This window comes from Geospiza fortis, unplaced genomic scaffold (genome assembly GCF_000277835.1).
Source record: "Geospiza fortis unplaced genomic scaffold, GeoFor_1.0 scaffold95, whole genome shotgun sequence".
In the NCBI taxonomy this organism is placed as follows: domain Eukaryota; kingdom Metazoa; phylum Chordata; class Aves; order Passeriformes; family Thraupidae; genus Geospiza; species Geospiza fortis.
The window spans coordinates 1,594,186-1,617,851 of NW_005054333.1; the positions used below are offsets into that span (position 1 = coordinate 1,594,186).

The window sequence follows — 23,666 nt, forward strand, 5'->3', positions numbered from 1 at the left end:
ATGGGAAAGTGAAAATCTACTTTACATAAAACCATTGCTTTAATTTTAAAGTATTTTATATGTTGGACTCCCAGAAACATCCTGTGCTATAAAACTGGTAAGAGACTCCTGGGTACAGATTATTGGGTTATTTCTCACGATTGACATCAGTCCTTTTTCAGAAGAGAGCAGAGGAATGCAAGTGCACAGAACTGTGCTTTTTGGACTTTTTCTCTTGCTTCTGGGATCTTGATAGATGTACATTTTGTGGGGGTCCTATTTCATAGTTTCTAGTGAAAGTGGTCCTAAAAGTAGTCCCATTAAATTAATAAAAGTAAAACTTTATTAGTAACTGTTAGTACAGAATTTGCCTGTACCTATAATTATCTACTTCTCTATGGCTATACTAATAATATTCAAAGAGTTTTATGAGAGACTTTTATGACATACTTTGTGATACACGTATGAAATGCACTGTTTATTGCATAGAGACTGGAAACAATTCCTTGCCCACGTAGCTTTGCTCGGAATATTTTTTTTGTGGTCTGTGACATCCACAGGTATTTATTATTTTCACATGAAAAGGTATGGCTCTTGTTCTGTTTGTTTGTTTTTGACAGAATAACAGGCTTTTAAAGCTTTCCTAAAAAGAAAGTGAAAACTACCAGTATAAACAAAGACTTGCTTTTAACATATATAGACATAATTTACTTGAGAGCATGGAAAAATACTTCTTGGAAATACAGAATCCTTCTATTGGAAGATTTTAACTAAGGATTTTATGGCATTTAGTAGGATCTGTTAAGTGTGTTCTGTAAAATAATGTTCATAACAGAGTGCAGTCATATTTGATGCCATTTCTTTCATGAGTCCTAGTGCAGAGGCAGCCCCCAAACTGTTAGAGAAGGAATTGTCTCCAATTAAATATTTCCAAGCAGCAAGTGTATTTTATGGTTAAGTGCTTCTTAAAGGAGTTAAACAGGACATTTTAAGCAGCTGCAGTAATAATCACTATATTTTTATGGATATAATCTTTATCTCAGGTAACTCTTAGTCCTTTCAAAGAGATTGGAAGCAGGTCCTCAAAAAATTGCCCAAAATCAGAGCTCAGGGAGCTGTTCATGGGGAGGAGAGGAATTAGGAGAGAGTGGTTCAAGGCCAGCTTCTCTCTTCCTTACACCTGTCTATAAACTTTACCAATACAGGTTGAAAAGGATTTATTTTTTCAGGTAGCCAGGGGATTTAAACTTTAAAATGCAGTCTATCTCATTCTTTCAGAGGAATTAGAATAGTGAATTTTCATGTGGGTCACAGCAGTGCCAGAGTTATGAACAGCCTTTGCCAAATGGGTGGGCACATAAAATAGCATGACACATACTTAATTTCCTGGATTTGATATCTTGACTTAGAATTTGAGCTGTAGCATTTTACAGTCTCAGGGAGGGGAGTGGTTTCCTCAGCTGGGCTGGAAGGGAGCTTCTGTCCAAGAGGGGAAATTGTGGAGATATTTGTTCCTTGCCTTTGTAGAGTTATGCGGTTGTCCCCTTAAAGTGGGATTGGTTGTCTAAAAGGCTTGGTTCCTTGCTGCCTGTTGTTGGTACCACACTTCTGGTTTGTAGTTATACAACAGCCAATGCACTGGAGAGTTGTATTTTTTTCCACTTGATGTTGTATGGACTTGACTTTGCAATATTGAGTGGCAGTGTTGATAGTTAATTGATTGCTTGAGCATAGAGAGCCCTAGTTCTTATTATTTCTGTCTAGAACGTGGTTAGATAACATCAGGGCTACTTTTCCTGTTAGTCATATTCAGACTAAAAAAAAAAATAGTAGGTCTGGTTGTAAGTACAGTAGGAGGGAGGATTTCTGAAGTTTATTTTTATATTCTTGAGTTCATCTGTGGCAGAAAATCTGCACAGGATGGATTTTCTTGTCTAAGACTTTAGAACAGCAAAAATGTTTGTCTTCAGTACATGTGTTGTCCCTCTCAAAATGATTTTTTATTTTCTTGAATAAGTTCTTGTTCTTAATTTATGTGTGTCTGTTGCAGAGGAGTTGTTCTGGAATACTGTTAGCCCCTCAGTAATGACCTGTGTAAATTCTATAAAGATGTTTGGATAATTTTCATAAACACTTTAACTTTTATTTTAACACTTTGCTAAAATTTTTGTCCAGAATGAAGTAGAGAATGGAACCGCAGGTTGTAAGAAGAAACTAGAAAAGAGGGAAAAAACAAATAGGGAAGGGTCTTCAGTGTTACAAAACAATGCACACTCTGCTACCACCTGTTCAGGTATAAGTGAGATAAGAGGAATGAGGTGAGAGTGTAGCCTGTGTGAAAGTGGGAGGATCAAATGTGGCAGATGTCTGCAGTATTGCCTAGGAAACACTGGCAGTTTGCAGTCAGCAGCCCACGCACCGCATGGCTCTGGGGAACTGCAAGTGTCTCGGGAAAGCCCCTGGGACCATCTGGAGCTGAAGCTTTGTGTCACACAGTCCCAGTCCCCAGAACAGGCCTTTTGCACAGGCTTGCTTTTGCAAGCATGGCAAGCCTGTCAAGCCCCTGTTTTGCTGTTTTGCTGCTTCCTCAGCACTCCCAGTTCAAACTTCTGTGCCTTTCTTTCTGTCCTCTAGGTAGCCGGGCATCAAACGACTGCTGGCCAGGATTAGTTCTTTACTTAGAACTAGATCTTTTGATTCTCTGGGAAATGTTAGATAACTGCTTTGTTACTAATCCAAAGAATGACAAGCTTGCTTTTATTTATGTTCTTCCATGTGTTCTTCTGAAAAACTGAGAAAGCGAGTGATTGTCTAGACATCCTCTATTGATCAGGTGTATCAGTTTCCTTTCATGGAGGCAGGAGGAGATGAAAACTGCCTTCAGTAGCACTGCCTGCAGACTGTTTCTGAAGATCATTCAGTATAACTTCCAAACAGTCCCTTGGCATATTTTGACCAATACCTTATTTCCACAGTGCTCATTTGTTCGGCAAATGCATATGGCAGATGCCATTTGCTTTGAATTATTTTAGGAGTTAGTCTCTTCTGAAAGACAAGGGGACTTCAGGCACAGCTTTACATTTCTCAAAAACAAAACATAAGGTAAGACTGAAGGTTAAACTATTTTGATTAGCCCCTGATTTTAGATGTTGTCTTGGAATAGTTCTAGATAAGGAGAAGGGGTTTCTTTTAATTGCTGTCTGAAATGCATCTTATATCAGCTGCCCTGTGGGGCTCAGAGCATTGGAACCTTCTTTTTGTGTATCCTGAGTTATATCACCCGTGCATCTCTTTGGTGTTGGCCGTAGATGCCAGGCTGCCAAAGTGTTTCTTGGCTAGAAAAAGAGATCGGGAAGTCCCTGAAGCATCCCGCCATTGGTGTGATCTGCTCCCCTAGCATGTGGGTCACATACTGTAGCTGCCACTTGTCAGAACTGTATTGAGCTCAGTGGGGGGAATGTGTTGGAACTGAAGTTTTGTCTGAAGTTTGGCTCTCCAGGAGAAATACTTATAAATGGGCTATCTGGGTATCCAGTTGTACCAACAGAAATTGATTATTTTTTTCTGTCTGCCTCTTTAGGTCTTCAAAAGGTGACATCAATAGTGAAGGATATGTGTTGGAGGTAGAATGCTGCTCCTCTTTAAACCACCTTTCAGAGAAAAAGGAGATGCCTGATTTTATTAAGAAAGTGAGTAAAAAGAAAAGGGGGAGAACCCCCCAGAACCCAGTATGCTTTTATTTGCACTATAATTACTGTTTCTAGTTCTGTCAGCTTGGCAGTAGGGGTATGTATCACTTGGACCACCTGAAATACTGTACTAGAATTTGCTGTTTTGTAATTTAAAGTATCTGAACAGCAGTTATACTTCTTGAGAGAAATAAGTTTGAGCCTATTATTATTAAAAAATTATTTGTAGTGTCACAAGAGAATGACCTCTCACAGATGATATCAATGTGGAAGATGGTCCTACAATATACATTTTATGTTGAAACAATATATATAGTTTCTGTTTTAGTGTCCAGGTATCCTATTGGATAGTGCTTTACCTAAAAGGCCTTTTACCCCCAGATTATTTAATTTTGTTTCAGTATCACATGGTGTTTGATAGAGTTGGTACTGGTAACCTAAATCCTTTTGTGAACCAGAAGACTGTTGCTTTCAATTAAGTATTAAATATATACTAGGGAACTTGAAGAGAACACTGCAATTCTTTACCTATTGCCTTCTTTTAAAAATTATTTTTGACACTATAATATTCTGCCAGACTGGAAATTAGCAGGTTATGTCCATTTTAGTGAAAACAGATTCACATTGTGGTTGTTTTAAATTCTGCAGCATCTGTTGCGTCTTGTTGCATGTTATATAAACTAGCACTGAGCAGTGTATTTATTTAGCCACAGGGTGTGAGTAGGATGCTCCCCTAGCTTTAGTCCATTTGCAGTGATAATAGTTAAGAAAATTTTAAGAATAAACTACAGCACAGGAGTTACGAGCTTGATGGGGACTCAGCTTGACAGACTGCACTGATCTTCAATCTTCCATTTTTACTGTGAATTGTAGGAACTGGATTAAAAATAATGCAGCTATAACTATCTGATACTTACATATATATAGATTTTGGTATCGGAACAAACTGAAGTTTTCTGAACATATAATAGCATTCAAAAACGTGAACCCAAATTTTGTTTCAGGTCGAACTGTGTCATTACACTACTATTCTGATGTTATCTTGGATTATTTCAATATATTCATACTTAGGAAAAACTGGTGTAGTTATTGTGTACCAGTTTCAACATGTTTGATTTTGTTCTTCAGTTCTTTGAGTCAGAGTAGAAAAATAGGCATAACTGTCACAACTGGTAGCAAAATTGTGCATCATTGAAACAGAAAATGTCTTTGCATTTGTAACTTCAGAAAGAGTATGGATAACATGAAAACAAAATGACAGTCCGGGAGTCATCTTATTTCCATAAATATCCAATTCTGAGACTCTTTAGAATGCTTTTCTAGACATGGAAATGTTTCTGTTGATAGAAGCCATTTGATTATAGGGTTATGAAGATCCCTTTTTGAAAGATAATAATTTAAATTTTAATAGCTAGAATGTATATTTACAGTTTCTCTGTAGGTTGAGTATGTCGCTCATCTTCAGATGTTATTTGATGTAGAGAAATTTGAAGTTCTTTGAAGCTGTTGCTGTCAAGTGCATGCTGTGTCACTGTATCTGATTATGCACATTGTGAAAGTCTCAACACTTTTATGTAAATCTAACTCAGGAAACAAGACTTGTTTGGGAGTAGGAATTAATTGTCATATTAACTAATTTGTCTGAGCAACAAAAATATCCATTGCTTTTAAGGGCATATAAACCAGATATAAATCATGTTTACAAACAAAATAAATGGAAAAATAAAGGATGTTCTTCGAACAAAGTAGTAACAAAAAGCTGTTAGAGAAGGCAATTCCTTTCTTTAAAAAACGAACAGCCTTATAATTCTTCTCAAACTGTAGAATACAATTGAAGTTAATAGAATGTTTTAATTGAATAGGGAAATCCTTTCTTTTCATAGGCTGTTCATAACAGAACCTTTTAGCAGTTTTAGTATCTTAGTGTATTGCGAATTACTGTATTTAAAAAACCCTAGACCAAATAGAATAGCCATATTTTCAAAACAGACTAAGAAGTCAAAATTTTCTCCCTGAGCTTACAAAAAAAATTTCTATACACCAAGAAAATTAATTTTATTAATTTTATTGCGCACTACTGAGCAAGTATGACTTACCTTGAGTTTGAACACACAATTTTAATAAGTTTTCTGGATTGACTTTTTGTTGCATTGGAATTGTACTTGATATTGAATATTAACTACTTCCTTCTGCAAACACAATACAATTTTACAATAGGTAATATGTGCTTTTCTTCTATAACTCTATATAATGTGTAACAAGGAGGTTATTTCACCTGGAGAGTGCTTCTTGCTCACCAAAACAAAGTGCCTCAGTACAATGTTGACTATAAAACATTTAGGAAATGCCAAAGAAGACTCTCTGGTCAAACCTTTGTTCTGTTGCTGAGATCTTTCTGTGCTCCTGGACTTTATTCCAGTTCTCCATTGTCTCTGCTGCTTTTCTGCCATGGTTTCTGTCTATGGCAAGACAGGGAATATTTAAATATTGGGGACATGATGTTGCATAAAATACACTCTTCCTATATTTTAAAATCGTGCCGCCATCACCATGCTGTGCTTGTTCTTTGATACTCATGTGGATCTAGAGTGACTTAACCTGTCCTAAAGAGCTCAAACAGTCCCATGGTGTCTTTGATACATAATTTGTGGGCAATGAAAGGAGTAACTAAACTGTTGTGTATATATTGTACTGCTGTACTGGTATTAACACTCCTGTCTTTTGCTCTCAGACTAAACAGACATTAAAGATTTGCTCACCTGCTTTTTAATAAGCAAAGCTAACTTTTGAACTTTGATCACTGGGACTCAGATCATTCTGAAATTCTTGAAAGTAGAGATGTTACTTCTAAGATACCATATTTTGTAATATTTAGACTTATGTCTCATGTCAAATAGGGTAACCTTTAATTACTTCCTTAGTTGCTTTTTGTTTGTGTGTATCCTGTTATCATTTCTTCATCTGAGAGTGTTCTCTGGAGTCTATGGAGACAAGTAAGGGAAGGAGGAGCTAGGCTGATGTCCCAAGTAAAGATTTATTTTGGACACACAATCATATATGAATGCTAAATATATTTCTCATGACCTCTGTTTTCTATATCAATCTGATACATGTCTAGAATCTACAATCTGGTACATGTCTAGAACTGTAACAGGCAGAAGGTTTTACTCTTATGTTCACGTTTTGCCATGTTGGTGACAGGTTAAGAAATGGAGGATTCTTTCTGTACCATGTCTCCCCAGTTTTAACTTCTTAAAATTTAGGAACCACGTTTTTGGATCCTTGGTTATCTCCTTAATAATGCACCATCAGAGGGAATTCTTGTATGGTATCTTTTTTCAGTGTGATACCATTGCAGGATTCACATTTCTTCTCCCTGTGGAAGTAGGAAGCATGATAAGCACAGAAGACCATGGTTTAAAAGTGGTGCAGCTTAACTGAAATCCAAATGCAGGCATCTTTCATGTTTTTGGCTAGACATGGATCTCTCCCTGCTGGTCTGTTCTTACTTGCTTCAGAAATTAGTCTAACTTCTTCCAGCAAACCTAAGGCAGTACAGATGAGTAGTTGATTCTGCATTTTCAGAAGTGGACTGATTCCACTGTAACAGAACTGCCATTGTGAAACACCTTTGTGATGCTTATTGTGCCATGGTATCTGCTGGATGAGACAGTGTGTGTCAAATCTGCTATTTGCTGTTCCCTCTCTTGTGTCTTGGTTAAGTTCAGTGAGTACAGATCATTACCACAGGCTCCAAAGCTTCCAGTAACGTGTCACTCCATTAACTGATCCTCAGAACAACTTCTGTAGTCCAAAGCACCCCACAAATAATCTTGACTCCTGCAGATACATTGGCTTTGCTGGTAAGTTTCTTGACATTTATTTTATTGCTTAGTATTAGCATTGCTGGGCCATGGAAGCGATGGCACCTCTCAGACGTAAGTGAATGGGACCCTAAGGATGAGTCTGCCAAGAGAATACATTGCAGGGATGCTGCCACCCATGTACTTGATCTAGAGTGACCCCCAGCTCTCTCTGGTACACAGGCAAGTTGAGCAGAGAATTGCACTATATGGAAAGAAAGGCTGTACAATACTAACACTTGTGTGAAGAACTCTCATCCTGTGTTGCTGTATTTGAGACCTCTAGACAGTTTTATGGAAAAGTAAACGTTACCAGGAGTAAAACTGGTGTGAGGTATGCCATGAAAATGTTTCAAGTGTTAGTTTATGCTCTGGAAATTAATATGCATTGCTAAACTGTAGTTGAATTCAGTGTGCTTCTGAGGGGCGAGACATTCTTGGAGCAGTTTGATCCCCCTGCTGTTATCTGCCCTCTCTTCATTGGGGGGAGCCTCAGGCAGGAGACTGGCTTAATGGCTGGATAAGGAACTGCTACACCCCCTGAAAAACTACAGGTCACTCTCACTGCATGTTTCTCTACTTTGGTGATTTAATTAAAATATTGAGATCCTTCTTTTCTGATATTTTGATTTTTTTTTTCCGTTCCATTGATCCATAGCTGTTTTGGAGTTTTCAGAATTCTGCTGTCTTAGCTCATGTGCTTTGTTTTCTGGAGAGTCATCAGTGTTACAGTTCTAATTGGTGAAGAATTTTTGTGTTAGTGTTGCTCTTAAGAGACAGGTTAATTCTCCATCTTCTTTTAAGTTGAAAGATAGAAGCAGGCTTGAAGTATTTGGGAGGACCTTGGTTTCTCCTCTAAAATAACAGCTAAATACCTATGGAAATTTAAGAGCTTTTAAAATCTTTTCCATAAATGCTTCTAGTCAGGGGAGTGGTTCACTTATTTTCTACATATTTACTCACATCAGAATGAAAATTTGTTTTGTGTGATCAAAACAAGGGGCTTCACATATCTGTGTTTTGCATGAAAGCAATATGAAATGATTCTGAACTCTCAGCTTCTGAGTTTTTCAACTCTCTTCAGCGTCTAATTAGGAAATGGCAAGAGGATGTGGAAGATGAGAAACATATCAATGTCTCCCTAATAATATGTATTTATATTATAATTTTTTTGGTTAACAGCATGACAGAGAAATGAGAAGACAAAACTCTGCAATTTCCTAGAAAGTAACTAATGTAAACATTATTGATATTATAATTTTTTTACTGATAATAATAAGCAGAATAATAAAAATGCTGGGGTTCGTATAGCTGTTCCAACATTTGTCATATTCTTGTCTCTTTCATTACTTATTCTTCATGTCTTAATCTTTAAATTTAGATTTATTTTTTTGAAGGAACAAAGAGATGCAGCTCATGGGTTCATAGGAACACTGGTGTGTTGGTGGATTTCTTGACTCACATGCTGCGGTCTTACAGGGCTCTCTTCTGTGAAGTCTGTGTTTGCTTTGTTGGTACCAGGGGCCCTTAGATGGTTATTGTAATCCTAAGCATTATTCTTTATTTTACACATGTTTTTGCTGGTCTGTTCAGAAGTTTCCTGCGAGGTGTACAGTCAGAGCAGGTGGCAGTAAAAGAGAAAAGGGGGAAAAATTGAGTCTTTAATACTGCTCAGAGGTTTGTTCTTCAAATAAATAAGCAGTTCAGATTTATCTTTGTGGCTTAAAAATGACCCTTCTAGAGTCTTGTTTATTACCTAGGATTATTTACCTAGATGTGATTTCAATCTCATCTAAAATAATTTCTGTCCTTAAGACAAACCTAAAAAAATACCACCACAAAACCTTCACTCTCCAGGGTATTTGCAAGAGAACAATACAATATTATTTCTTTAGTGCATTGTAATGAAAACCATTGCTGAGCACTTAGCTGACAGCTTTGTTTTCTGCATGTTTTCAGTGCAAACAGAGCCCCTATTTTTTTTAAAAGTATTTGGATGTTAGCTGTAGATATGGTCATGAAGTGGAACTTGAAACTCAACATCAATAGTTCAGCTGTTTGTAATCTACTGTGATAATATTTATTAAAGTGCATTTTGTTAACATTTTCTTAGTGTATATATAACAAGAGATGGTAAAAAATAGCATATACTCTATTTTAAACAGCCTGGTGTGAAGGGAAACATCTGTTCCTGCTTAAGCTTCTTTCAACTTGTGTTCTTTTGACTAAGCCCTGTAGGAGTGGTGTTGATATATATCTTCCATGGACATTGCAAAACTATTTTCAGGACTCTCCCAGGAGCCTGGTAGTGCTTTTATAATCCTTTGCCCCCATCAGCTTTTAAGTCATCCCCTTGCCCAAGATAAAAATAGATTATGAAGTATGTATTTGATATTTTTAATGATCCCACTTCTGTCTGGTGGGAAAAAATAACTTTTAAAATAACAATAAATATGATAATGTTTTATACTGTGCTAAAATAAATTACCAGCAAATTGTTCAAATTGTAATTTTGGCTACAAGTAACAGATGGCTTGATGAAACAATGTGATTTTAAAGAAACACTCTTCAGTTGATATAAAAATAAAAGTAGTATTCCCTGCAAAGTAAATGTAAAGCCTGTAAGTTTGAGACTGAATTCCTACTTTTTAAAATACCGCTGAACCTTTTTTTTTTTTGGTTTGTTTTCACTGCCTAGAACAGAGACGGACTAAAATCACTCACATTGAATCACATTATCGCCAGTTACTAAAATGGTTTTTAGCTACAACAATCAACTACACACCTCTGTAAATCTATATTTTCCCCTTGCTTACGTTCACCAGTTAGTGTAGGAGTTACTCACTAAAGATTCCTGCACAGAACATGGTCTGCATTTTGAAAATGCCAGGTCTCTACAGCAAGAGCTTGGGGACAGAATTTCTACAGACTTATTTTTAAAGTGAATATTAAATATTTAGGTTGAGTGAGCATAGCTGGCTGCTCTCTAGCTGTTGTTCCCAAGTCTAAAACAAATTGTGGGGAATAAATCCTAAATTATGTGAATAATTTCAAGACTTCTTTTCCAAGTTAGGGGAAGGGTGGGAGCATGCAGTTATATTATGTGGCTTTTGGACAAATACCACACTCACTGAATCTTTGTAGCATGTGGCCAGCAATGTTCACTCTTTGCCTTCAGTGAAGGAACAGGTGCTAAAAGGTGAGGATTGAGAAGAATCAACACATCCAGGACCACAGAGGATGAGACTGGTTTCAAGACCTGTCATCTAATGAAATATGTTGAAAGGAGCAAGTGTACTTGCACCGTGCTGCACTGTGTGTGTACCGTGGTTATATTGTTCTATATTGCTCTCAGGAGTGAATACAATGCGAGCCAGAGAGGAATTCCAAGTTGTTAATCTCACCCCTTTCTTGGCTCGAGTAGCAGGAGATGTGTAGTTTGCTGTAATTTAGTATCTCCTGCAGCACTGCCTTAAGATCCCACCTTCTGTTTCTTTCAGCCCAGCAGTAAGTTGCAGTAGCTCCTCGCTTCAGTACATTTCTTCTCCCTGTGCTGTTTGTGGCCTTCAGTTCCTTCTGCAGATGCTGCTACCAAGGAACATGTTGTAAAACTGCAAAGCTTCCTTTATTGCCCTGTTCAGTGCCTTGTTCTCTATCTTGTTTTTGTTCTAGTTCTTGTGCCTCTGCCACAATTGCAGTGAGATATTAAAATGGCAGATCAATGGTTTGGGATTATGGCAGCATTTTCCAAGGCATTCCTCCAATGTTTTATCCTTCATGGCCTATTTTGATGTAATTGACTGTGAAAATACTTGATAATTTGAAAACTTGAATCTAGACTGGGATTTCACTCTCTAAAAGCCACATTTATATTTGCTTCTATGTATATGAATGTGGAGTCAAATACAAAATTTGGTGAATATGTAAACTGGAAAAGGTTAAAAATGCATGGGAAGTACAGGCTTAAACAAAGGAGCATTCTAGTCAGAAAGGTTGCATGGTTTGGAAATCTGCAAGCAGTGAAACAGACCAGAGTAATAGGGTAGAAAAACTATGAGCAGTTGATGCTTTGCTTAGCATTTGATTAGCAGAATTTTTTTTTGTAATATGTTATTAGAGATGCAAAAGTACCAAAGTTTCAAAAGTTTTGAGTCATATAGAAGAACCAAGTCCTCCTTTAAAACTAAGCTTAGTTGGTTTTAAAATAAACAGTAAACTCTTGATGACTGTTCCTGTCTTCTAAGGAAGGAGCATGTGAGACCTATGGCAAATATAAGGGGCAGACTAAAAGCCTGTCTTAATTTTAAACATCTGTTTCCATAAATGAGCAAACTAGAAGGGGAATGTGCAGTGTTTATGATGAAACATGTTCTACTAAATATTAATGAAGGAGGACAGATTTGGAAGACTGTAGTCTTGAGCATACTTTTCCAGTTCCATCTCCTGGCATGCAGTACACAGCATTCTCCTCAAACCACAAGATCGTGTTTTTTGCATGAGGATCTCTGCTGCTGTCTGTTTCCAAAGGAGATTTGCTTGAATCCTAAGAAGAAGGTAGAGAAATGCACTGATCTAGTTTCTGGTGCACATTATGACACCTAATGCCTTTAACATTGTTCTTTTAAAAACAACAACTAAATAGACAGACAGACAAGACATTTCTTTTACTGACTGAGACAGTTCATACTTGGTTTAAATAGACAGCTCTGAGCAAAATTAACCAGCTATTGTTTCCAAGGCCATATGTTTGGCCATCAGTAGGATTAAGTAGCAGTCTTTCCTGAAGTTCACAGCAAAGCTAACTAAATGAATGTGACCATCAGAAAATCAGTTCCTTGCTCCTGGAAAATGACCTTTCTCTAAGAGCATTTTTGATATGTGTGTTCTTCATAAATTGTTTCTGGGTTTCTGCAAAATTCTTTCAGTACCTTGTTATATAATGAACCATCTAGCAAACCTACTAATGAAATGTTCAGTACCTAAGTCTTGAAGGTGTTTTTTCCCAGGTCTTTAGAAAGTGTAAGCCTTGAGACCGTTTAGGACTGCTGTAAACTCAAGTGCCTTGATGACATTAGTAAAACTACTTTTTCTCTGGACACATCTCAAAAATGTCCAGCTCCTGGCCTTAAAGAGTTAAGAAAAATTCCTAACACTTACTAAATTGTTTGAAATTCTTGTCTGGGAGAGATCCTCACTATTAAATTGCTGTGTGTTGTTTCACATTTTTATTGATTTTGGTGGAATACTACCCTGAGCTTGCTGGAAGTGTTTGATTTTCTGTGTGCTGTCCCATGGGGATGTTATCAGCATCTCCTTGTAAGCAATTGCTGAAGCTGACAAAAGTGTATGATTCTGTTCAGCATGGGATCTATATCCTTGAGTTTCCATATTTATAAGGGTACCATCATGCTCGCTGTCAATAGGAGATTATTATGGAGCTGACAATGGAGCAAGAAACACAGAATCATAAGCATTTTGTGGGCTGTACAATGGACTTGCCAAGTGTTTTTATTCAGAATAAATTTGAAAAGAGAACCTGTATGTGGCTGTTCAAAATAGCTTTTGAACATGGGTTCTCACATGACTGTGAGAGCTACAGAGTAAAACAGGTACTTTCCAGGAAAGAGGATTTCATCATTCAGCCATGCTGTTGCCAGGTGTGGTTTTACAGATCTTTAATTTAGACTGTCAGCCATTTTCTAATTAGGGTAGGGAGCCTTCAAGAGAACCAGAAATATTTAAAAAGATGGGACATAAATTGCTACATCAACGTAATGTTTAGTGACACTGCTTTGTGCTGCTGATGGCTGCTTTTCTTCCAAATGCAGTATAAAATAGCGGTCAGGCACTTCTGAAATAAACAATAACACTTACCAAATGTTAAGAATGTTAACACAAGTGCCCCAGCTAAAATTCAATTAAGGTAGTGACATCAGGATTGGACACGGTGCTTGTTCCTATTCCTGCTAAAGTTCGTGGGAAATTTGATATTTATTTCTCAGACAGCGAGGGCTAAATCTGTCATTTTTTTCCCCTTGGGGAAAATGCCAGGTTTCTAATCAAGCAAATTATAGGGATGACATTAAATTGTTAAACTGCCTTGGCCCTCTGTACACATGAAATTTCACCCCTTCTTTAAGCAGATTCTATTTTTAAATGGCCATAAATCCAATTTGTTGCAAGCCAGTTGCAAATGAATTTGGATGTACCCACTTGGGGGTTTATCCAGATTGAAATAAATGAGTTAAGTTCTGCTTCTGTGGTTGAACAATAACGTCTTTTGTGATGGAGATCTGGTCTTGTGTTTGTGGTTAATATCATCCAAGCAGCACTTTGAGGCAATGAAAATGTTTCTGTTCCCATCTGGGGAAAGAAGCAAAGAATTATTTTTTAAAAAATTTTGTTGGAATTTCCCTTTTCAAAATTTCCCAAGATGTAAAGGGCAAAAGTATATTGTATATTCAAGGTATAAAAATTGTCATAAAATAGTTGAAGTTAGTGTTGATCTCCTAGCATAAGGGCATTCTAAATTTAGATTTTTATCTGATCTGAAAAGTGGTAGAGATGTAGTTGTTTTTATGTTTTTTCCTTTCATTTAGTCATACAATGCAGTGTAACAGACCTTTGTTAGTGCTCTACACTGGCACATAAAGACAAGTAATTATGTTATTTATCTGATCTGGAATATGTCTTGGGTGACTCTGTCCAACTAGCATCACGTTCTTCCCATTCACTTCAGCTTTACCCCTTCTTTCTCCCATTCTTTGCCTTCTTTCTGATTCCCAGCACTGCATCTGCTGAGATATTTTCCCAGAAGGCTGTGACAGACATAACTGTCTGTGTGCTCCAGCACAGGATGCTGCAGGGGGGCCCAAAACATGCAGGTGGCTTACAGAAACAGTCCCGTCCTGTGTAACTCCTGGGCACAGCCTCTCCAGTTGCTGAGGTCTGGGTTTGGTTTTGTGGGGCTCTTTTGTTTGTTTGTTTGTTTGGTCAGTTGGATTAGTTTTTTGTTTTTTTTTTTTTTTTTAAGTGCATATATTCAATCTTTGAAATACAGGAAACAGAAAATGTGATTCTACTGGATGGCATGATTCAGTCTGGATGTGAAGGCAACTAAAATTTCTTAATATTTAAGCCCTCAGCAGGATTCTGAAAAACAAATTGCCTGTGTAGTTTGAATGTGTTCAGCCTTTACACTTTCTGATGAAAGCTAGCTTCTTCATGGTTTTGTGAGAAGTTGAAAGGAGAGACTGTGTCTGCTGATACATCACTTTCCTGTTCTGCAGTTTGCATCACACTTTTGATGTAGCATTTCCTGCTACATTTGCTTTCTTGAGAATAATGAGATGCTTGGTTCTGCCATATGTCGTTGGGAAATTTTGAAAGATATGTTTAAATAAGATTTTGTGTTCTGTATTGTACAGTATTACAGTATTAACAGTAATTAATTACAGTATTAACTTTGTTGAGAAAGGGCCTTGAAGATACAAAGTCTTTTTTCCAACTTCCCTGCTAAGCTGTTTGGCCAGTACAGGTAAGACTGCAACTTGGTTTTCAGTTCCTCACGTTTCTATTTTGAGAACAAGAGCCTCAAAAGAAGCACCTCAGCTTCAGGTGCTCCTTAGAACAATCACAATTTTTTTTGAGTAAGCTGAGACTGTAAAAACATTGCTACAGTATCTGTGAAAGCTGTTCTTTCTCCTCCCTATCACAGCGTGGGAGTCTGATGTAGATTGACAAGCATTCTTTTGACCAGGATTAGTAATATTACCACATATGTCCTGTCCTCAAACTCTCTAACAGTTGCATACTAGTTAGATTTCTATAATTAGCTGCCCTGCAACCTACTAAACAAATGTAGTGTTGTGTCTGTACATGAGCGATAAGAGATGAAATGAATGTGTAACTCTATCACTAACTATATAAAAAAGTATTAATCCAGTTACAATGGAGAGTCTGGACCATTGAGCACATTATAAATGCATCTGTCACTGATACTCAGTTGAACCTTCCTGAGCAAAGTAGAAGCTCACTTTCTTTGTAGACAGATACCCCTTTCGCCGGGATACTGCTAATGGTATTTTTATTGTCCTGTTTAGAAATGAGCTTTACTTAAGTCAGCATCCCATGTTTCCCAGGCTAAACACCTGTGAAGACCATTGCCTTGTTTCCTGGAGGCCTCTGTTTAAATTCCTGTGATCATGAAATGAGGAGTTAATTTAACATGGAAAATGCAATAGTGGTTTGAAAGAGGAAGTTCTTGTTGATTAGGCATCGTCTGCAGGTTTGTGTTGCTCGGAGCAGCAACATGTTACCAGGAAGTAAATGATTCATTAAAAAAAAAAAAAAGGCATGTAGAGAAGATGCAGAACTGAGCTTCCTCTTAAATTTGAAAAAGATACAAAATTCTTCCTTTTCACTTGCTACTGAAAAAAGTCCCACTGAACTGTTTTTCCTAACTTCATGCTAACTCGAGCATAGGCAAAGAATTTAGACACTTTAACTCTTTGGAATTGTGTTATGCAGACAAAGTGAAATTATTTTTCCATTCTCAAGGCATTTATTTTTGAAAGATTGATGTGTATTTAGACTTTACATTGTGTGAAGAGTGTACATTAAATGGAAGCCTTTTCATTTTGGTGAATGATTTTGATAAATGAAGCAGTAGACACTCATATGTTTTCACAGAAATCTGTCTCGCACTCACACTTTTCCTGGGTTTGAGGAGTGTGAGGCTGATGACTCCATAGTGCAGAATCTGCCTGAAAGAGATTTCTATTTCTGCTTCATCTCAAGCCTTTGTTAGCTAATGCTGCCTTTATCTGATTGTCCTTACTACTAGCCCAATGGTTTTTTTTCTTAGGATCTTTCGTGATCTGATTCCTTAATTTTCCTTCTTTACCTGAAGGTTAAAGGATTAATGATAGAGCCTTTTAGTTTCCTTTTTTTCCTTCTGAGCTCATGTCACAATGCCTTTTTCTATTCTGAGTTCTGTATCTTCCCCAAAGTGCTGTATTAAAATAGCTTTGCTTTTATGCGCTCGTTATGTGAAAGTTTGCCATTTGTATCTCAATCCAAAATAGGACAAACAACAACTGTTGTTATAGAATTAATAAGCTTTTCCTTGCATAAATGTCATAATCACACACCTAATACAGCGGAAGATATAATAATATCTCTGATTTCTTATGATCAATACAAAAATATTTTTGTAAGAAATACCACTTCTAGTATTTTATTATAAATTAGATTTGTCTCTTGTGAAGAAATATGTGGGTATTTTCTCTTTTTTCCTCCCTCCTCCCTTCACATTATATCAAATGGTTTGGGCAACTTTTCATCCTGTTTCTTTAGAATGTACCTTTTTATATAAATGCAACATGACAATTTCTAGTGGTAGTGGACAAAAGTAGCAAAATGACATGCTGGTTGCCTTAAAGGGTGTTATTTTCTGTGTTTCTATTTAGCTAAGACAGCTTGACAGTTAAAAATCTAATCTTCTTCAACTTGTAGATTCAAGATGCTGCAAGTCAAGGCTTGAAATTTGTTGGAATTATACCTCAGTACCATTCCCAAAAGAACTGCCTTGTCAGCGCCTCCCTGACACCTGCCAGTAACAACTCTGTGCAATCAAGAGATAATAAAAATGTTTCAAATTACCCCGAGGATCATGCTTCACCGGATGGCGAGAAAATAGACAGCACTGATGGATGCAGTACTCCAACTCAGAGTGAGCAAAGTGCTGACCAGTGTGCCACATCCAGAGAGGGCTGCAGAGGTGAAGGACAGGCCACTGAAGAGCTGAATTCCAAATCTGTGAAGAGAAGTGAAGAACAATCTCAGCATGAGAACCTGAGTGTGAGAGAAGCAGCAGACAAGACGAATGGACTTGCAGAGAATGAAACGCTGGCACGATGTTTAAAACCACTTACTGGCAGTAAGTACTGCAGTGACCTCTTGTACATAAAAGCCAAGTTAAAATTGCCTCAATTACGTTCCCAGCTCCTTTGGGGGGTGGGGATTCAGGGGGGACATTGCCACTGAGGTAGTGAAGAAAAGATGCCCCAAATGAGCCACTTAACCTGATTTCAGCATGGTTACTCAGTTCACAACAACTGAGCAGGAGTCAGATGGCAAAGGAAGAGATGATATAAGCAGGTGCAGCTTTGTTCTGGCCCTTATGTATGCCTGAGTGTGAAGAATTATTTTTGTCTGCTGTTCAGCTGAATTGGTTCCTTTCTGTATTTGTTGCCATACCCTGAGAGCTCTTGATCTTTGTCTCCTTTTTGTGTGTTTGAATAAAAAGCCCTGTTAATCTGCCTGACAAGCTTTTGCAGCCATAGAAGGAATAATTCACAAAGACTTAGCACAGTTAGTCCCTTTGTAGCAGGTGAACAGATAGCTGGAATTAAAGCACCTCAGGAGCAGCATGAATATGTGTGATCTGGCCTCTGAAGTCTCCTAGTATCCTACAGTCAGTGTGGGGGTCAGTGCTCCAGTCAGAATTGTAATAATTGTAAAACAGCAGTTATTTTTGTTGATGACTCATCTTTGCTAATTCATAATAAAAATTTTGTAATAAGGCTCATCATAATTTGGCTTCCAGTTACCCTTTTTTAAAAGATTTTACCCATATACTAGTTTTATTTCTTTCATTTCTTTCACAAATTTTTCCTCAGGTGGAATTTCCACTTTTTAAAAGTTATTTTATGCCATCAAAGACCACAAGTCTCAGCTGAGATCTAAAATACACTCCTTAAGGTGTTGCTCAAAGGTTACTTCCGTAGCAGGAACTGTAGTTCAAAATAGCATGTAGACCAGATCAATTTAGAAAACTAAAAGGAAAAATATTCTTGCTCCTTTTCCAGTTTAAGCCTCAAAATACATTTCTTTTCTATGTTTGTTTAAATCCAGGAAAACCATGTTTACACTCATTTCTCTTACTGCTTTCCTTAATTTCTTTACAGGCTACAAATCTATGCAGAGGGGATGTAGGTGGAATTTCTAAAGCTGGTACTGTCCTTGACTTTAATTTATCCCTATTCTCTGGACTTCTCATAGATTCAATCAAACAATCCTACCCCTTTGGGAACTGCCTGTGTAGGACCCAGAATGACTTTGCATTGTACTCCTTGGATTATTGTCTTGGTTTCCGTTGCAGTTTGATGCAGTTAGTTTTTGGATCCAATTTGCATCACACTCTAGTAACCTTCCAACATTTATTCAGTTTTTCTTGGGCAAGGAGGCAACCAGATAGGGTCAAAGCTTAGCTGTTGTTTGAACAATCCCTTCTCTTCTACAGCCTTAGAAGTGGGTTGTCCCAACACTATAATTTTACACATAAAACCTCTCTTATTTTATAGTTAAAAATTAGTTATCTGCAAGTCTAGCCAGATCAGTTCTTTCTCTTTTTTATATGCTATCTTTGAGAGAGTTAACTTAGCAAGTTTAATCATCTCTTTGATGCTATTCCTCTCCTTACTGAGCACTGAAATTCTTTTGCTACAAGTAATCGTGTTCTTAATATTTCTGCATAATGTGAAGCTGATCACCTCCAGTCTTCCCAACTTTTGTCTGTAACACCCCAAGATTGCTGCTGTTTTGCCAGAAAAGAGGGTTTATTTTAAAAATGTATTTAGCTTCCTCAGTTATCTTTCTTTGAGTGCTTTTTAGGTTTATTTTTCATGCATTTTTTATTGCTGTTATGCAAATACTTTCCAAGACTGAAGGTCTGAGAAGGCAGTTTTATGTGATAGCTCATCTAAAGTAGAATTTTTCCAAATCCTGTACAACACTGCTGATTTCTTTATTACTCTTGAATGAATTTTTGTTATTACAGCACTCCCTTTTCCTCCCATGGAAAATGTATTTCAGTTTTTGGCACCAGTTCTCCATCCTTCCTTGGGAGTGTGAAGATTGAAGGCATCAGGTGATTGTTTTTTTTCCCTGCATATTCCATGGGAAGTTACCACTCTTGAACTGCTTCTCTCCTACATAAAACTTCAGGAAAAAAAATATTTTTTACTATTTGTGGGATCTTAAATATATTATTTATTTTAGGTTTTATACTATTCAAGTGTTACTTTTATGCTTCTTCACTTGATTCCTGAATGTTTTGTAGTGTTCATTTACTTCCCCCATTTTTAAAAGGTTTTTCAACACAATGTTGAAAAATATTTGCCTGATAACAAGGCACAGATATTCCAATAGTATGTCCAAAAGTGCTGTGTTACTTAGAACGAAACTGAAGGGTGTCTTTGGCCATGCTTGAGGATCTGGGGTCACTGGTGAAAATTGTTGTCAGTAATGACTTGGGTTAGACAACACCTTCCACTAGACCCAGTTGTCCAGGGGTGGGGCAGTCACAACTTCCCTGAGCAATCTGTTCCAGGGCTTCACCACCCTTACCATGAAGAATTTCTCCCTAATATCTAATTTAACCCTGCCTTCTTTCAGTCTGTAGCCATCACCCCATGTCCTATCACTACATACCTGGTACAAAGTCTCTCTTCAGCTCTCTTGTAGGCTCCCTTCACGTGCTGGAAGGTTGCTCTGAGGTCTTTCCAGACTGAGCAGCCCGAATTTTCTCAGCCTTTCTTCATAAGAAAGGTGCCTCATTCCTCTAATCATCTTCATGGCCTCTTCTGGATCCATTGCAAGTGTTCTTCCTGTGCTGGGAGCCCAGAGCTGGGTGCAGTGCTCCAGGTGGGGTCTCACCAGAGCAGAGCAGAGCAGAGGGGCAGAATCCCCTCCCTGGCCCTGCTGGCCGCTCTGCTTTGGATGCAGCCCAGGGTAGGGTTGGATCTCAGGGCTGTGAACACACATTGCTGGGTCGTGTCCAGCTTCTCCTATCAGTGTCTCAGTATGCACCAGAAAGATCTCCTTTTCCAACAAAAGACTCTTCTGGGGGTCAGAATCAAAATGATAAGAGAAGCATTCTGTGTGTGCTTTTCTGAGGTAGGATTATCATAATTTCATTCTTTCTAAACAAGTGATGAACAGCAAGAGGATTCATATTAATGTTTATTCCTTTCTACTCTGTTTAAAATATAGTTCATATCTGAGATCATGGAGTCTCTTTTCATGTTGGTTATGAGCTTCCAGCTCTTCTCTTCCAGTGCTGCCAGCCTGTTTCTGAGCATCTCCCTTCTGATATCTTTTTCAATTTACACACTGCTTCTTGCTCAGTGATGTTTGTTAGAGAGCAATCTTAACATTTCTCTTGACATCACTTTCTTTACTTTTGCTTGAGGTTAGAGCCTAATAGCTTGGAAACAAGAGGAGCTTATTGAATGAAGGGATTTCATGTAATGCCTTTACCTTTCATATTAATATATTTGGGGAGAATTTTTGGCAAGTCAGTAGAAATTCTACCATTTATTTCCATGACCATTAATAAGTAAAATAATAATGTCCAATATTTTTAGTTGGTTATTTTAATTATGGTTATCCCATTCTGAGAAGCATATCTGCTTTTAAAGTTAATTCCAGTTTAGGGCTGTGAAAGCTCAGCTTTGCTGTCAGCAATGACTTTTTTTCCTGTAAAAAACTGCTCCTAAAATATACTGGAGGAGACATGGAAAAGAGTCTAGAAGATGTGCTAATTTTTAAGACCCTTCACAATTCCATTTTTAAAATTCATTTGCTGTTGTGTTAATGTCTCACCTTGGCTCAGATCCAGAGTAAATCAACAAAGCAGCTACCAGAGTCTCAACATGAATCATTCATTGCATTTTCTTGAGATGATACTGCCATTGGCTTTTTCCATGCTTTTGTGTTATCAAAACTGAGTTATTTAATACTTTAATGGCTGTGATCTACACAATGCAGTTCCTTCTAAATTTGCACTAAGATTTCATGTTTGAGCTGATGATTCCCATGGAAGAATGTTGCATCAGTATTCAGGTATTACTGTCTTAAAATGTTTTATTATCAACAGTGAATCCATTGTGAGTAAGAAATACTGTAAAAGCAAGCAAAATACTGTATTGGGTCTTGAGAGAGTCCTGCTGTGTTGGACTGCAGAAGTGTGTTAAAGAGATAACCACATCCCAAATAATTTTTTGCTGTTGCACAATGTAATTAGGCAACGGCAAACAGTGGGTTCTGTATTGTTTTGGGTGAAATTTTATGATATGGTTGTTGCATTATTCCATTTTTTTGCTCTTTGGTAGAAGCAGAGATCTTCGCTCTCTTCAACAAGCCCCAAACTCCACAAAAATGCAGCCAGTATTATACAGTGACTATCCCTATGAGGATCTCCAGGAATGGGCAGACTGTCAACAGCTTAGAAGCAAATTGGCTGGAGCACATGACAGATCACTTCAGGAAAGGAGGCTCACTGGTCAATGCCATCTTCAGCCTTGGAATGGTAAATGGTATGGAAATTACAGAAAGCATTATGCTGTGATTATTTTCCTTTCTTCTCTAATGGAGGTCATTATCTTTGAAGAGAAGTTATTTGGGAGGTACTTTAATACAGACTTGGGGTAGATTTGTATTAGATCTACCTCATTGTGAAATGGAATGAAAGTACAGAAAATATTTTGGCATTTGAATAAGGAAAACAGATTATGTATTGTATTTATATAGAGATGATTTGTAATTGCAGAAATATACAGAGTTAATAAACAGTACCAAGTGAATTATACTAATAAGATTGCAAAACAGATGACCTAAATAGAAAGGTGACTTTGCAGTCCAGCCAGACACTGCATCTGGCTCTGATTGCAGGCCGGTGCAAGGACTCAAGTTTTATCTGGCCAACAAGAAATCAATTCATTCCAGTTCTTGCAGAGACCCTTTTCACCTGATTGACACACTGTTTTACAAAATTGTCTTCTATGTTTGTTTCATCTTACCTATGAGTGATGGATGTCTGTTTTAATTTAAGAAGATTAAAAATCCTAGATTTTTGCATGTTGTGGAAGAGTGGCAGTGGGTCCAGCTTAGTACTGTAGCCAGTCTGTACCACACTCGTGGCCATCATGGCTTTGAAGGCAAGCCTGTTGTGTAGAGAAAAACTTGGGTGCACAGATCCAAGAGACATAACCAAGGAGCCATGAGAGCAATTCCAGGGAAGTACTTGGACATAAAAATGTTAAGGTTGCAGCTGGATTAATTTTATTGGAAAATTATGTGACCGGTATACTTCATGGTTAAAGTGCTTATGGCTGAATCATTTGCCTAATTTTGGTTAGTTTTGCATTTTTCAAAAGGACTGTGGTAACCCAGAGATTGCACATTCCTACCAAGATTAGTTGATTTGTACATCAAAATTATAGGGGAGCTGCTTCCAGAGCATCTTCTTACTGTTGATCTGAATTCCATAACCCAGGATAAAAAACAGGAATATGACTCAGTTCTGGTAAAAGTCAATCAGGAAATTAACAGGCAATCCTAATTTTTCATTTTACAAACAAGTAGCAAAAAAAAGGGAAGGTCTAAAGTTCAGCTGGTGGAATGCTTTCATACAGCTTCCTGGAAAGCCTTGTAATTGCTAGTTAACTCACTTAAAAACAAATGGTCATTTACTTTATGTGTATAAATTGCACAGAGGCAAAGCTAATAGGCTCTATCACGCTCAGTTATCAGACTCAGTGGGTTTTTTTAATAAAATCTGCTTGTCAGTTCACTCTAAAATGTTTTAAACACAGCATTTTTCCGTTATTTAAACTTTTAGAGTTCATTTACATAGCAGAGCCCTGTGGGAGGTTCATGTGCTTGGATACCAGAGTGAGGAGTTCTGGATAGCTGCCTGTGGACATAGATAAAGTAGGCTTGAATACTGGCAATAAAGTTTCAATGCAAACAGGACAACAAATTATGTAAAAGTGGACAGATTCAGGATTAAGTTAGATTAGTGATTGAAGAAGAACAATTAATAAACATTTTTATTAGCATTTCAGGGTTACAGGAGGAACAAGTTTTGAAATCAAAAAGCTAACAAGGTTTCTGAAGGTGTATTATGCTGTTAGTGGAACATTTACTAAGAGTATCTCTATGTTGCTATTAATTGCAGTTAAATGTTTTATCATTTAAATCCTAAGTTTTTTCTGTGCTGCAGAGAAATGGAACAGCTTTGTCGCTCATATGCCAGTCAGTATCAAACAACACAGGGTAGGCACAAGAG

General features: G+C 37.4%; 1 protein-coding gene across 1 annotated transcript in view; it reads left to right on the forward strand.

Moving 5' to 3' along the window:
* RFTN1 (raftlin, lipid raft linker 1) overlaps nucleotides 1–23,666 on the forward strand; it is a 104,383-nt gene that overhangs the window by 55,103 nt on the left and 25,614 nt on the right. Inside the window, 3 exon segments of the mRNA XM_031057677.1 lie at nucleotides 3,560–3,668; nucleotides 17,048–17,471; nucleotides 21,709–21,912. Coding sequence (XP_030913537.1) covers nucleotides 3,560–3,668; nucleotides 17,048–17,471; nucleotides 21,709–21,912 — 737 coding nt within the window.